This window comes from Acanthisitta chloris, unplaced genomic scaffold (genome assembly GCF_000695815.1).
Source record: "Acanthisitta chloris isolate BGI_N310 unplaced genomic scaffold, ASM69581v1 scaffold11470, whole genome shotgun sequence".
NCBI lineage: Eukaryota > Metazoa > Chordata > Aves > Passeriformes > Acanthisittidae > Acanthisitta > Acanthisitta chloris.
In genome coordinates this window covers 68,709-84,337 of record NW_008653379.1, presented here as the reverse complement: position 1 = coordinate 84,337, position 15,629 = coordinate 68,709, and the positions used below count along the sequence as shown (strand labels likewise).

The window sequence follows — 15,629 nt, the reverse complement described above, 5'->3', positions numbered from 1 at the left end:
ATGTAGATAGTTCAAGCAAACTAAAAATATCCCTTATTACTATTCTTTGCAACTCCCAAACTCAAGACAACTTATTTTAGGGGTTTCAAATTGCAAGTCATGGACAAACAGTATGAAAACTCTGTCAGCTGAAGAATCTTGCACTGAAAAAACATTGTCCAGTGGGTTCAGATGTCATTTTATCCATCACCTATCTGCAACATATTTCAAGTGTCTTGTGTGATGTAAAACATGACAGCGGGAAATGATGGAAGAAAATTTTAAAAAAAAAAACAAGATAAAGCTATCCTGAGACACTCACAGCAATTATATTGAAGAAGTCATCATCTCCAAGGGTATCCAAAATAGATGAAACTGTCTGTTTTGCAATAGTCAAGCGAAGCCCTTTCATACTTCCACTGACATCCACTAAAATTACCACATCTTTTGGAGAAGTTGCTGCCTGAATGTACCTAAGACAAAAGACAAAACAACTTCTTTTAAATACTGAACTTTGCATCCTTTCAAATTTCTTAAACACTGGTAGCCATCTATTGCCTACCATTTCCTGTTTCTGCAGTCAAATGCAATGACTCCGTTCTCATCAGGTTCCCATTTAATTCCTGTCAAAAAAAGAAAAACAAAAGAGAGAGAATAAAAGATTAAATTACATTTTCACAGTACCTGCTCAAAATATATCTGTGGTATTGGGGATAAGCTGCAGTTAATGGAGTTTCATACTTCAGTCTAACAGGCAGTGCCATTATAACATAGAAAATACTGGAAAAAATAAAATTAATAAAATAGGGCCACCAGAAATACAGGTACTTTCCTAATTCTCTTTTAGTATACTGTAAGGTGAAATCCTCTTCAGGCCCACTATGCTCACTGCACTATTTTCACAAAAGTATTGTCATACTTAGTCTTTGGTGTTTGCCAAGACCCTCCCAAACCTTGAGCACTTACTACCCATAGTGATCTCAACAGCTCCTGTTACACTAACTGCTTCATTCATAAGGTCATAACTCCTGTTGTTTCACTCACATCACTTTGAAGGGGTAATATCTCCCAGTAGTGGGTCAAAAGCAATGTGATTAAAACTTCTCCAAGGAAAAAAAACCTGACAGGGCAATTCTTCCTGCTTTTTACACTCATTTTCTAGCGCAAAACGAGAAACAGCCTTTAAAATAAGGACTAATATTTGAAATATCATGGAGCTTGGAAACTGAAATTTAATCTAAAACTAACACAGATGTAGCAGCCATTACTTTCAATCCCTTTCAGTCATACAGGCTGAGAGTAAACTTGCTCACATTAAACTCAAGACTTAAAAAAAAAATGGATTGCTAAACCATGTCAGCTAAAGGAACAGATCCTGCTATGGGCCTGATCCAAAGCTGTGAATCAGTTTATTTAACTAATGTGGTAAATTTGGTATGGGATTAAACATAAAACTTAATAGGCAACAACATGTGTTTTAATAGAAATAATACAAGTGATTTAATTGCATTTTATTACAACTGGTGTGAAAATAAACTTTACAATAAGTTTTTAAAATCTTTAAATGTATATATGTCAGGTTAAGTGCAAGTCTAAAACCTGAACAAGAAATTATAAATAAGTCTTACTGTATGCATCTATACAGCACATTATTAAGTTTCATAACCATATGAAGCATTTAATCCTTTTGCCCTCCTTCTCCACAGTCTGTATCAAAGTTATTTTTCATATGTCTGTATATGTCTATCTGAATAGGAATATTTATGAGGACATGAGTTATCATGAGGGCTTCACCTCCAAATGAAAATTGGTAGAAAAACCTCAGAAAGCTGAATATGTTGATTAGAAATCTCTCTCTCTCTGAAAACTAGATGAAGTAAAACCAAAATTGCAAGTATCTGTTGAAGTCAGGATTTGTGATTATACTCCATAGAAATCTGCAGCCTTAGTATTCTTTATTGTATTTTAAGTAAGACCTTCTGTTTTTCTTACCTGGATATTGCCTGAAAAATCCCTTTGCACTTCCAAAGTATTGCCAGATGAGAGAAGGGTCACGATCAAAATTATCAACAAACACCTTATTTAAAGATTCTGACCAATAAACTCCATTTACAATGGCTGGATCTGAAAAAAAACCAGACCATACACACAAAGAAATGTGATTTTATCCTTATCCTTAAACTCTATCATTTTCAGCTTATTCAAAACCCTAAAATCTACTGACTGTAAATTATTGAAGAGCATAATTGAATTTCCTTTGTAAAATAAATGATTCTAAATAAATGATACACTTAAATAATAGCAGTATGGTTATAATAGAGCAGAGACATCAGGGACATAATTTAGATAAGTTAAAATTGCTCGTTAGACCATCTATCTTGAACTACTGTATTGCTTGTTCTGAAGAACATAATTAAGTCAATCTAATAATAGATTATTTACTCAATTTACCTTCCCTAAATGTATGGAATGCCTCATTGCAACACTTTTTTTTTTCCTTACCTTCAAATTGGTAAGATAACTTTCACTAAATCTGAAAGCTTCCATGTTGGAACAGAAAGTGAGATACATTTTATTTCACACTTGAATTATGATATACATACACACACAAAATCTCATGACAAATAACACTAACTAATATTTGGAAAACACTGAACCCACATTTCACAACAACTACCCAATTAGTTTTTATTCCCATAGAAACAGAACTACAAAGCAAATCCTTGATGTTGAAACTGTTCTGTTTAAAACATCAATCTTCCCAAAACATCAGGCTTCCCAAGTATGTTTTTAAGCTGCAGATTTGGTTCAATAGCAGGAAATGAGAAATCAATGAACGGATCTTAAAACGTTACTGAATTTCAAACCGTGAATTTTGAAAGATGAGAAACAATTAAGGTACACTGTATTCCCAATTCAATCTGTATGTGAAGTCAGCAGAATAGAAAGGAAAAAACAACTGAAGTCACAGATGTATTATTCAATTTGCAAAAGTGTGCATACACGAATACACAGTAACATTTGCTCGAGCATTTGAAATAAAGCCTCCATTAGCTTGCAAATACTGTCACTGTCTTGATTTCAGACGACTGCCTAGAATGTGATTTTAATGGAGTGGAAAGAAGGTGAATTGTTTTCTTCCCTTGCATTTATCAAGAAATCCAGCCAAAAAAAAAAGGGAAACGTCTCAGCTACAGGACTTTGAATGTTGCTTTCTTCTAAATATTTAGGTTCATGTAAAAGGACTACTGAAAAAGCAAGGTCAACAAAACAGATGCTGTTTTTAAAAATGTGGAGTATAGATACTTGCTTCTCTACAGGATGAAATACACAGTTAAAATCTGTCCAACCAGACACATATCAAACAAACCAATGTCACTAGTCCAAGGGTACTACTTCAATTTTGCCTAGATGGCAAAATCTATTGTCCAGTTGTTTCCCAGTCTGCAGTTACTCTAATAACAAGCTGGGTCCAAGATATCACAAATTAACTGTCAAGACCACCTATCCCAGGATCTGTCATTGGATTGTAAAACTATGTTCCTATTTCAGGACTCCAAAATATCAATTCATTGTTCAGCATTTAGACATTACCTGGAAAGAGAAGCACTAAAATGAGAATCCTATCCTCAGTCCACTGAAACTTCCCAGGACTAGTTCAAGCACTGATAATCTGATTTTGCTCCTATAGACAAGTTCTGGTGGAATATCTAAATCACTAGTAATTGCAGTGGCATTACTGACTCAGCACTACAATACTGAGATAAGGTGAGATGCCTATTCCTAATGAACCTGTGCCACTCATGTAAGCAGAACCCTCACTCTGCCTCCCAACCCAATGATGATTTTCTTTGAATTCTATATACACTTCAGCTCCATAAGGTCATGGAACAACTTAAATCACCACTTCTTAAGCTTTAAACTGAATGTGAAGTTTGAAAAAATAAAATTTTTTTAAAATCATATTAAAATATCCATGGATATTTTGGGTAATATTTTTAGCCCATCTGTGCATATCCACTTAACATATTTATACATCTGTACAACAGATTAGAGAACTCCATGAAAATAAAATCAGGAAATTTTCCTTGAGCATGACTGGTGGAGTCTATATTTTGCATTAGGCTGACAACAGTGATCATCCAAGTGCTGATCACTATAAACATTAATCCAGTGACTCAGAAACTGATAGGAATTAGTTTAGCTGAAAAGAGCATAAAGAAGGCATTTTAAATAGAAGGGCACCATTCAAATGTGACCTATGCTGACTGGGTTCCTTCCAAATGAAAGCTGGTGGCAATTTGTTTCCTTCCCACACCCTGCATCTCTGTTCGCTGGCTGTTCTTCTTACAATATCAAGTTACATTTTATGCATCAACCATTTTTATAAAGAAAAAAAATGGCCACAAACAGGTCAATCCTTAGAATACAAAGAAAAGGGAAGTGTGGAATAAATGTACCCACAGTATAAAACAGCAGGTCCATATGGAAATTGTGTCTTTACTGGCTACTGCACCTTCAGGCATGAGGATTTCAAACTGGAGCTCCTTGTTCTAAATCTGATAAGGCTGTTATGTGGATGCATCTCTGTCCACATGCACCATCCTAAATACAACTGAGCTGCTGACCATATGTCCTCATTAAAATTTTATAGTCTCATCATCTAATAACCTATATGTTAAACTTGTATTTCTGGCAATTTCCAATTTTAGCAATTATAAGAAATTGTTTAAATTGCCCCCAGTACTGCATTTAGAAACAGTGTCCTTAAGTTTTTTAACTATTGGTGAATGTCATCTGCATCCCCAAGATAGTTATATGTCAGTAGTTATAAATGAATGCTTGTGAATATTCAGAAATTTAGGAAGGGAGGAAAGAAAAATATAAGGCTTAATATAAATGCAAAATCATTAATGTGATGTTATGGGGCTCAAAGACAATAAATATAAATATCTTCTACCACAATTCTTGAAATATCAACTCTGCTTTTGCTTCCTGGCAGTAACAGCTAAAATATAATTGAAACACTCCCTTTCCCTCACCTCTCAGATGAGCTGGCTTGCAATTATATGGGATTTTGCTCCACCACTGTTTGTGTAGATGTTACCTGCTTTTTACTGATATTTAATATAAAACCAACCCCCAGGCAAGCAGGTACAGTGACATGAAATTGAAACAAAATTGCCAAAGAACAGTACAAATGCATGTAGCAATTAAGCTGCTGTCATATATCCTACTGACCCGAAGAAAGAGGTCTGAAGTCTCAACAAAGGCAACCAAGGTGTGCAGACTGAAAGCTGTGCAACATCATACCAAAGATAATGATTTAATTTTTTTTTCACAGAATTCATAAGGTATCTAGAACAGAATAAGTCTGTGGAAAGAAACTAATACATACACAACTCATTTTACACTCTAATAATTTCAGCAAGCTTTACAGAAAATAGGGAAGACCACTGAAGAATTCAGTGACTATGAAGAAAGTACAGCATACTTCATTTTTCTTGCCAAACTTTGCTTTATTATCAAGAAAAAAAAAATTACTGCTGGTCCTTAGATTTTTTCCCCTATTATATTACTTTTCTGATATAATCATTACTTTCTCCTGGAAAGCTGTCAAAGGTGCTGGCATTGAAAATGGTGCTCCTTCTTGTAATATCTGACAACCTCGAGGGCAGCCCTTAACATTACAGAGCAGTTCTGTCATGCAATAAAGCTGTACAAGCACAGCCTACGGGACCAAGCACTGGAAAGGGAATGCAAAATCCAGCACCCTTCTGGCTCAGAGATAGCAACAATATTAGCTTAGTTTTTATGACACTGACAACATATTTAGTCTGGTCATATTTTAAAGAATAACAAAATCACATACTTTGCTGGGACATACACCAACAATCTAATAATTACACTACTCAACACTAATATCAATGCTTTTCAGGGTGGTCCAGCATATTCCAAGAGCTGGGGCTGGGTGCCAATTTTGGCAACTGCCTTCACTTTTTTCTCTCTCTTCCCCTCCCTCTGCCTCCACTGGGTAATGTGGATGCATCAGCTCACAGATCAAAGCATCTGGCCATCTGCAGACATAAAAGAAGGTGTTTGTCCATTTTGCTTCATGTGCTGGGAACCATTTGCCAATGTCAGAAATCACATTCCCTCCTTGTAAGTGTATAGGATGGTAAAGATTTCAAGTGCACAACTGTATAAAGGCATAGTAGTTGGCTAGTGTCTTCATCTTAAACATTTCCCTAATAACTTTCCCCTTTTCCTTTGAAGTGACAGCAGAAGAACTGGAGTATGGTCAGACATGTTTGTTTTTATGCTGAGTTTCCTGAGCACATTTGGGCATTGGTTTGGGTTATTTGGGGAGTGGAGGTTGGTGATTTTGGGGTAGGTTTTTTTGGTTTGTTGGGGGGTTTTTATGAAAAAGATGGACTGAGATACAACTTTACTTCATTTGATAGCCAAAACTACAGCTGCAAACTCCTCATTAACACCACTCTGGGATAGAGATTCATTTCTGTCTCTGCTAAGAGCTTGCCACCTAATGAATTATAAAGTGTCCTGCAGCAAACCAGTGGACCTTTGAGGTCACTCATTCTGCTGCTAACCTGGCCAGGCCCTGCTTAACATAACAGCTAAAAGCAACCAGTATGTGGACTGACCTGTGAGCAGGTTAGAGCAAAACTCTGGAAGCGGCATATAGGCACCATTGGTGAACACAGAACATTACCCTTTTTTAAACTGAAAGGAGAAACTTGGAGCAAAAGTCAAAGGCATCCCAGGAAGAACTAGAAAGAAGCTGCTTTAATAGAGATGTTGTCCAAGGAGAAAGGCATATGAGGCAGTTACACCTGTATCTAACACAGCCTAAACAAATAGGAGTGGCTACCCAGCAATTGCCTCGAGCTGAAGAAAACCAAAATCAAAACCCAGTATTCCTGACAGATAATCCTCCATAAATTAATGACTGCAGATACCAGGATATTTCTGTACTTTCAGAAAAAACATGCTAATCACTTTTGCATGATACAAATGAAGATTATGAAATCTGAAAGACTGGAAGGAAAATACTACACCACAGAACTCTAGGGTACTGGGCTGTGACTGAGACAGGGTGAACAACATGCAAACCACTGCTAGAAACAGTTTTCCAAGTGGGAAAGAGAAAAAAAATGCTCAGAACATAGGAATTAAGCAAATTGCACAGAGACCCTCTATCCACTGTATTTTCCTCACAAAAGCAAAATTAGTCATGAATACTGAGGAAAAAAAAGGCAGTTATAACACATGGCAAGAAGAAATTTCTGCACAGGCTGATGGAACAGTGACTATCAGCAGCCAGGAAATTTAAAACTCTGCAAGCTGCAGAGCAGAAAAAGTGTCATGACAAACAATACAGGAAGCCAGTGGAATACACTGCAAATTAGGGGAAAAGAAAGCAAACGTGACTGCTGTTAAATGAAGCCAACTGTGCTGTAAAATATTTAACACACAACATACCAAAAGAGACAATTTTATCAGAGCTGTTGTCAAAGTAATATATGACAAAGGCAAGGCACAGCCTTGGAAATAAAAGTCATCCTTTCAGAAATTTCTCAAGGACAGACCTGTTCACAAATCTTTACAAAAGCCATTTAAAACACAAGACCATACAAACCTGTAAACTAGCATTTCACAATAAATGTTTAATTCCTATTGCAGAGATATGCAGAGGTGCAAAATTACAGAAACAGCCCAACTTAGCCACATGGCATAGTGCAGTAAGGACCAAGGAATAATGCTTTGAACAGGAGATGCTGAAGACATGCTACATTTATCGACACATCATGCTTCCTGCATGCAAAAAATGGAGGCATGAGAACCTTTAGAGAGAAATGTTTCAATATCTAAAATGCATTGCAAGTTGTACTGGGCTATAATAAACTAAACCTCTACTGCTACATTCCAGGGAGCATCAACATAGTACAAACATGCAAACATGGGATGTGACAGCACACTTATTTATTATCATGGCAAGTCATCATCTCTTATCCTCTCAAATCAACAGGCCCTTACTGTTGTAGTACTTCTCTAATCCTTGTGTAGCACTTCTTCCTTGCACAAAACTGCACAACTGGAGTAAAATGGAAGCTTTACCCATACAAGATATGAAAACGTTCAGCTGGTTCAAAACCTCTGAAGCTAATATTAATACATACTAAAAACACTGAGCAGATGCACAAATGTATCTTGGGATGAGTACATTACAAAATCAGTTATGGATTCTTAAACACTATTTGCTCCTTCAGGAATGTGCCAAATAAAAGCTGCAAGAAAGACACCTAAATAAACAAAGTACAATGTAAAAATGTCTGTATAAGTTTTTAGCCAAACAACATTTTGAAACAGTTTATATTCTAGTCAAGCATACTAATACTTAACCAGAAAGCTGCCTTTTTTCCTCTTCACACAACACAGATCCAAGAAAAATCATAGAAGGGTCTGTGTTATGTAGCAGGACGGAGAGACAAATTATTACTATAGTCTAAAACAGTTGACAAAGTGAATAGAATATATCTTTAGATAAACTTCTCTGATTCTTTGTCAAATGTGAATCTTCTCCACTCCATACTAAACAAAAGTTACAGTTTTTACTTTGCCATACGATCATTTACTTTAGTATTTTTGCATAAGCAATCCTAAAGGTTTTCAGAAATCCAGGATCATTGTCACTCTCTTGCTCTGGAAGAAACAAGGAAGTAGGGGAGGATCATCATTGACAGAGATGTGTCAGGTCAAAAAGCCTCTGAATATTGTACCTGAGCCAGTGTTCATAAACAAACATTCACTGGCTCACATTTGTCAAAAGGCAAAGGCCAACTCTGAGTAACTAAGCAACAGCTGCTGAATAAGGAGTGGTAGAGTAGAGCTTTTTAGAGGAAATACTTCATGTTACCACGTTGCCTGTATCTGACATCTAGTTGCCATGGTGATATGGATGTATTAGAAACATACAGATTAGATCCATGGCCAGAGATAGAATAGAACACAAGAAAGATAAAGCACAGTATACATCTCGCCAACATTTCCAAAAGGCTCTGTTTAACACAGAGAACTGAGGGGGAAAAAACCCAACTAAAATCTGTGACGCTAAAGCCCTTTGCAAGAACAAAGAACCAGCCTGAGTAGACTCTGGGAATACTATTTGAGGCAGAATTTGAGCAAAACCAGATGGAAGAAGTGGAGAAGTCTGTGGATCTTTGTCCAATAGGCAACAAGAATTAAAACAAAGAAATATGGGAAGATCAGACATTCTCTGCAACCTTGACTATATGACTAAGACAAGAAAGTTCCTTTTAAATTAAACAATGTCCAAAGTTAGACAGACAGGGCAAACACTGTCCTAGAGATCTTAAAACTTGAAGACAAATAATTCAGGAGAAGGACTTCAAAATATAGATATCGTGGCCCAGGACAATATGTGGCAATAAGTATTTAAATAACAACTCCAGGATGTTGAATTTTCAGAGGCAAAGTCCATAAAATCATATGCGACAGTGACAGACAAGATTTTATTTCTTAATTTCACACCTTACAGGAAAAAGGTTTTGCATATGTGCTAGCTGCAGATTATAATCTTTCTACATCACTTGAGAAATGATTTTTTTTTTGGTTCTAATATTCTAGAAAATAGGTAATTTCGATTTTGGCAGCCAGTTGGAAGGCATTGATAGGAAAGTATGACTGAACGATATTCATAGCTCTTTTTAAGTATCAAATTGAAAAAACCTCACTTAATCAAAAAATGGTTGTGGTCCATCACATTTCAATATCTTTTAGAGAAAGCTCTATTACATGCAGCAGATTTTTTTCCTGTGCAAGCAAAACTTTTGATTAGAGTCTGCATTTATTGACTTGTAGTGCATAAACTCATCTTTTAACATGCAGCAAACATCATGCAATGGAAAGGCCATTTGACACAGGTGATATTCTTTACTAGCCTCTGTTCAAGCAAAACTTAAAGATAATTTGTGAAGTCTAAGTCCAAGATCCCCTTTTGCTATGTTTTCAGCATTCAAGAAGTAAACATGGTAAGTAGGAAAGCACAGACTAGACCTGGTGTTGTTGTTACTAAAGACAGAGAGTTCCGAATTATTCCAAAATGTATTGCATTAATAGTGTTTGTAAATAACTTCTCAAAGTATTAGTGATTATAAAGATAGAAAGATAAGAAGGATGGAAACAATTGCAAGGAAATAAAGAAAACATCTTTCAATAGAACAAGGGGGAAAGGTTTTAAATTAAAGGGAGTAGATCCAGACTACATGAAAGGAAGAAATTTTTTACACTGAAGTTGGTGAGAGACTGGCACAGGTTGCCTAGGGTGGTGGCTGATGCCTCCACCCTGGAAACATTCCACGTTAGGCTAGATGGAGCTCTGAGCAATGTAATCTACTTCAAGAAACAGGGGGATTAAAGTAGATGACCTTTAAAGGTCCTTTCCAAACCAAACTACTCTACAGTCTACAATCCATAAAACAATATGAAAGCACACAAATAATTGATTGAAAACTTTCCAAAGCAACAACAATAATCATAACACAAGGTTTTTAAACAAAGGTTTAAGTCACATGATAAAATCTATACTTTCAACAGCCAGTAAAATGACAGATTACGAGACAATGAGAGGCACGAAAGAGTACACGTGCTACAGTCATGTCATGTGCAATCCTGTAAGACAAAGGGATAAATATTTCTGCCAAACAGTATTGCAACCTTGTAGTAAAATCAAAAAAACACATGGAAAGTAATTGAATTGTGAAAAGGAAAATAATAATAAAACCTGAATTTAAATTAATAGGAAAATGTTTATATTCATCTCATCTCTGAAACTAGAGGTGTCCAAATATACTTCAAGACTTGTAAGGTAGTTTTTTAAAACTTCTATAAATCCATATTTACTCAGAGTGATCACTGTTACAGAGTCAAAATGGCTGTAAATATTTGAATGTATTTCAAATCCAATGAAATGGAATTAGTCTCAGTGTGGTATTTAAGAAAAAAATGAATTTAGACTATTATTAATGAAGACTTCATTATCTTTTTGCTTATTATTGAACTTTAAATTGTGTTTTACATTCATGAACCAATTTTTAAAATGCTGATTTTTACAGCTTGATACTTGATTTACACAGCTTGAGACGCTCAGCAACATATTGTGTGCCTTATGTTTGTTAGTTGAGTTGACATAAACCATATCTCCTGTTGACAGAAACGCTTGAAAATATTCATGGACTTCAGCATCCATCACAGAAAAACTCTGCAGATATGGAAAGCACTGATAAAATTGCTTCCTGTACTTCAAAACCTCCAGAACAGCAGCTATATCACAGTATCAAGATGGAAAGAACAGACGGAAGGCAGTCAGACAGACTTCTCTAAGTTAAAATTTATGTTATTGCTTTTATTTTTCAAAGCAGCAGATTAACTTTCGACTATATAACTGATCATCAAATCTTATTTTCTATCTTGCTTGTTCCGCTCTGTTAGTAAAGACACAGCAACATCATGCACTACTTCATTAGCTAAATAAACCTGAATAGATACCTGACAATCTGCAATCCAATGCAATCTTCTTCTTTTTTCTTTTTTTTTAAGCTCAATCAGAAAGGATTTAGAGAAATTAATTTTTCACCTGATCAAGCATAAACTGTTCTCCAGCTTCCTTAAAAAGAGATCTTCCCTATAACATACCTGTATTCCCTAACTTAACAGAGAGCCAGGCCTGATGATGTACAAATGTAAAACTCATTTACTCAGGCACCTGACAGTTCCGAATAGCAGAGATTTTATAAGCTAACTAGGCTTTGGGCTGCTGATAGAAATTTGCCAAAGACCAGTTAATCTGACAATAAGAAAATTTTTCTAGTGCCAAAACAGCAACTAGCAGAATGCATGTATCAGATTTTAATGTCGGGGTAGGACAGAGGGAACTATTATTAAAGAGATATTTTTAGAAGTCAAATATGATTATATGATTTAAGCCACATTGTTCACTTGCTCCACTCTCAAATATGTTACGGTAGGGGATGAAGACTTAATTACAAAATTCACAAAAACATGACTGTGAGCCCCAAATCTATTTCCAAATCACACAGCAGTACTATGAAATATAACTCGCTTGATGTAACAAAGGATGTGAAAATTCACTCTCTTGTTCTGGTAGGCATTATGAAATGACAGAAGAAGTTGTAGGTAAATGCTGAGAAATGTCTTCAGTACAAATCATGTCAACATCAAAAAGAAATCAGTATAAGCACTGTGCTAAGAGTTCATGCAACTTCCCAAGTTTAAAATGCATTCATATAAGGAAAAGGTTGAAACACAGTCCATTAGTATTAGCCCCATTCTCCATTATAAATGCAAGCTGGAGAGTAACTTTCCAGACTCAACACTTTCGGGGAAATGTTATGTTTTATTTTGACATATCAGTATTAAAATCAGTAATTGATTCCAACCTATTTTCTTCTCCCTGCAGAGAGTACACTTCCTCCCTGAAGCAGAGTCTATCACCACCTTGGTAAGGCAGTTTTCGATATCAAGTTTCTAATCACAGAAATTGCACGTGAATAACTCTCTGCACATGCCCAGACACTGATACATTAATTCAGCTTGAGCAACAAGTAGGAAAGCAGGAAGGTGCTTCATTTCTTCCTGAATCAGAAAGCCATTTATGGAAGATCATTATTATTGTAGACTTTACTATGTGTAGACAAGTTAATATGGTCCTTTTCTGTGTTATCCCCTACATCCTGCTTTTCCACATACCAATCCACATTGCACCTTGGGCAGTTCGAATGCAGCAATCAATTCTTTACACAGTATCTGAGAAATCTCCTATGCCAAGAGCAGGTATTTTCCTGTTCAAACTAATTTCAACAGACATCATTGTACATCAGCTTAGGAAGAAAGATTTCCAAAACTAAGACTTTTCTGACCAAACCTATTCATTTGTACCTGCACGGGGCTGCTGTGGTGTGCACCTAGAATGACTGGCATTTAAGAGTTTATATGATATTCACCCCAGGGCTTTACTAGGAGTAAAGCACAAAAAGCCCAAGCAAAAAGATATAGATGTCAGTTCAACAGAAACCTGAAGCATAAGCTTCAATCTCCCCACACAGAGCACAGTAGTTCAGTAAGTGTTGAATTTTAGGACCATGAAAATCAATGGAACATAACTCTTTGTGAGGCAGTGGCATACACCTGGTGCTGTGCTGAAGAGCACCAGACTGCTGAGTTAGGTCTAAAATTCTTCAATAGTCGCAGACTTTAAAATGAGAAACTGAGCCTGAGGCTATACAATGGAATTGCACTGGAAATGAACTGGGAAAACAGGCAAGCACTAAAATACTGGTAAACAATATTATCATGGATCTCAGAACCTGTATGACATATCCTGTACAAATGAAAGACAGTGCAGAGCTGGATGGGAAAGAAAATAGAGACATTAACCTTGTGCTGCACCTTAAATTAAAATTCTTCTGATGTAGGACTTGACAACTTAGTTGCAGAACCATGGACACCAACAATCTTGTATCCATAATATTTCCTGCAATACTCCTGTGAATCACACATATATGTCAACATCCTTTGGTGTAAGAACAGACTGCACAACTCTCCACCATGTAGGACACACACACACACATATATACATATTTATATGTTTTATACGTGTGTGTGTGTGTGTGTATAAATATATATATATAGATATGTCTTTTCCACTGACACTTACTAGTAATGAGAATAAAAATACATTTAAAATCACCAAGAGTATTTTTGAATTTGAAAATCTTGGGGTTTTATATGGTAGCAGGTTTGGCCCCTTTGCCCTTTAATAAGTAAAAAATATGTCAATGGATAACTAAATTTTGCAATGCTGTAGAATACGTTTAATTGCATTGTCAGCTGTGTTGATGGGATGAAGGTTTACCCTCTAGGAAATAGTTCTCCATTACAAAACTCAGCAAGTAAAACAAGATGTATACAGTAAACTAGAAATGGCAACAGAGGACAACCTTCCCATTATTTTGAATCAACTTATATAAGCCTACATCCCTTCTATGGCCAAGATAAATTATTTGTCTTTGGGTTTTCTTTTTTTAGGGCAAAATCAAACATGTTTTTCAAACTGTGTCTGATCGGATCCAAACAAAGAGGTTATCCTTTACCCAATCTGCTTCTATTGGCACATGTCTACCTTCACCACCACATCTCAGAGACTACGGTGTAGGGATGGTAGGTAGATTCATATATGATCACCCTTACCTTACTTCTGTCAAAATTATTCTATTTTCAAACACTCTGCTAGAAAAAGATGTTGATCTGATTCCTTTTACTAAACCAGTTTTGGGAAGAGCTTACAGAACAGCTTGACAGCTAGTTTGAACAGGATAGTAATACACAGCAAGTACAAGTGGCAGAGAGCAGAAATTTGTTAGCCCCCAGTAACCTGTAGCTGACATCATACATCCAATTGCCCTGAGACACTACATAAATTCTTCATATCTAAGTAATCTCAAAAAAAAAGATCCAAAAATCTTTGTCATAATCATAAGCAAAAAGGAAAGCAAGCAAGACATAGTTCATACATAAAATAGAGATCTAAGTTAAGTACTGAAAACAGGAGAAAGTGTTACTCAGTAAGCAGGGGAAAAAACCCAATAAAGAAATTAATAAAATGTACAGTTGTCAAAGTGTTAGCTCAGGCCTATATGGGGAACAAAGAAAATAGTCATTGTGAGTCTAAAACTGTGCAAGTTCACTTAAGAATTAGTACAAAACTAGGAAAAGAAGAGAACCTGGACTTTCCCCTTTCTGGAAATTACACATATAAACAAGAACCAACTGCAAAACGAGTTACTTTCAGTTGATATTGAGGTAACATATTTCCTCTTGTGTTTTCTAGATTTTATGCAATGCTAACATTAAATGGATAAGATCCTGCTGTGTGTCACTTCTGATGCTGTACTATGCTCTGCTTCACTTTTCAACAGGTGCCATATTTTAGAATTGTCCTTGTCACCAAGACACATCCCCTCTCACCTTGGCTTTGGTTTTCATCTGCATTCCTCTAGAAATCACATTTATCCAAGTATTCATAAGCCTCTTCCTTCCAAGAACTTGAAAAACTGCTGAGTGCAAACTCATAGCAGAAAACATGTCATTGCTGTCCACAACTTTAGGTAAATATGAGGTGACACAGGGGAAAAAAACTGGACTAGGTTCTTCAGCTCTGATAGAGCACATATTGGGACAAAGAATGTAGGATCTTAAGACTACTTATATTCACATACTAACAAAAGGTAAAATGCTACTCTATTTTTCTTTTATATGCTGTCATCATCTGCAAGATCAGATTTGAGTGTTCTGAAGCCTTCGTTTATCATCATGTTGTGTACATAAATCCATTATGGAATTCTACTCTTCCCAGTAGCAATCCTAATGCCATGTTCCCCATGGATGGTTGCCAGAAAGCCTAGCCCACATTCCAACTGCAACTTTTTAATTGTGTCACACTCCTAGGTTCTTCTAAATATACTACTGGTATCTCAGAAAGCAGTAAATCAAATGTTAAAACCATACAAACCTTAAATCATTAATCAGTT

General features: G+C 36.0%; 1 protein-coding gene across 1 annotated transcript in view; it reads right to left on the bottom strand.

Moving 5' to 3' along the window:
- The window catches only part of LOC103807973 (voltage-dependent calcium channel subunit alpha-2/delta-3-like), a gene marked incomplete at both ends in the record, with an annotated part of 83,316 nt that overhangs the window by 25,098 nt on the left and 42,589 nt on the right, over positions 1-15,629 (bottom strand). The window contains 3 exons of the mRNA XM_009080728.1: positions 302-452; positions 542-602; positions 1,972-2,103. Of these exons, the coding sequence (XP_009078976.1) occupies positions 302-452; positions 542-602; positions 1,972-2,103 (344 nt within the window). The remainder of the gene's footprint in view (positions 1-301; positions 453-541; positions 603-1,971; positions 2,104-15,629) is intronic.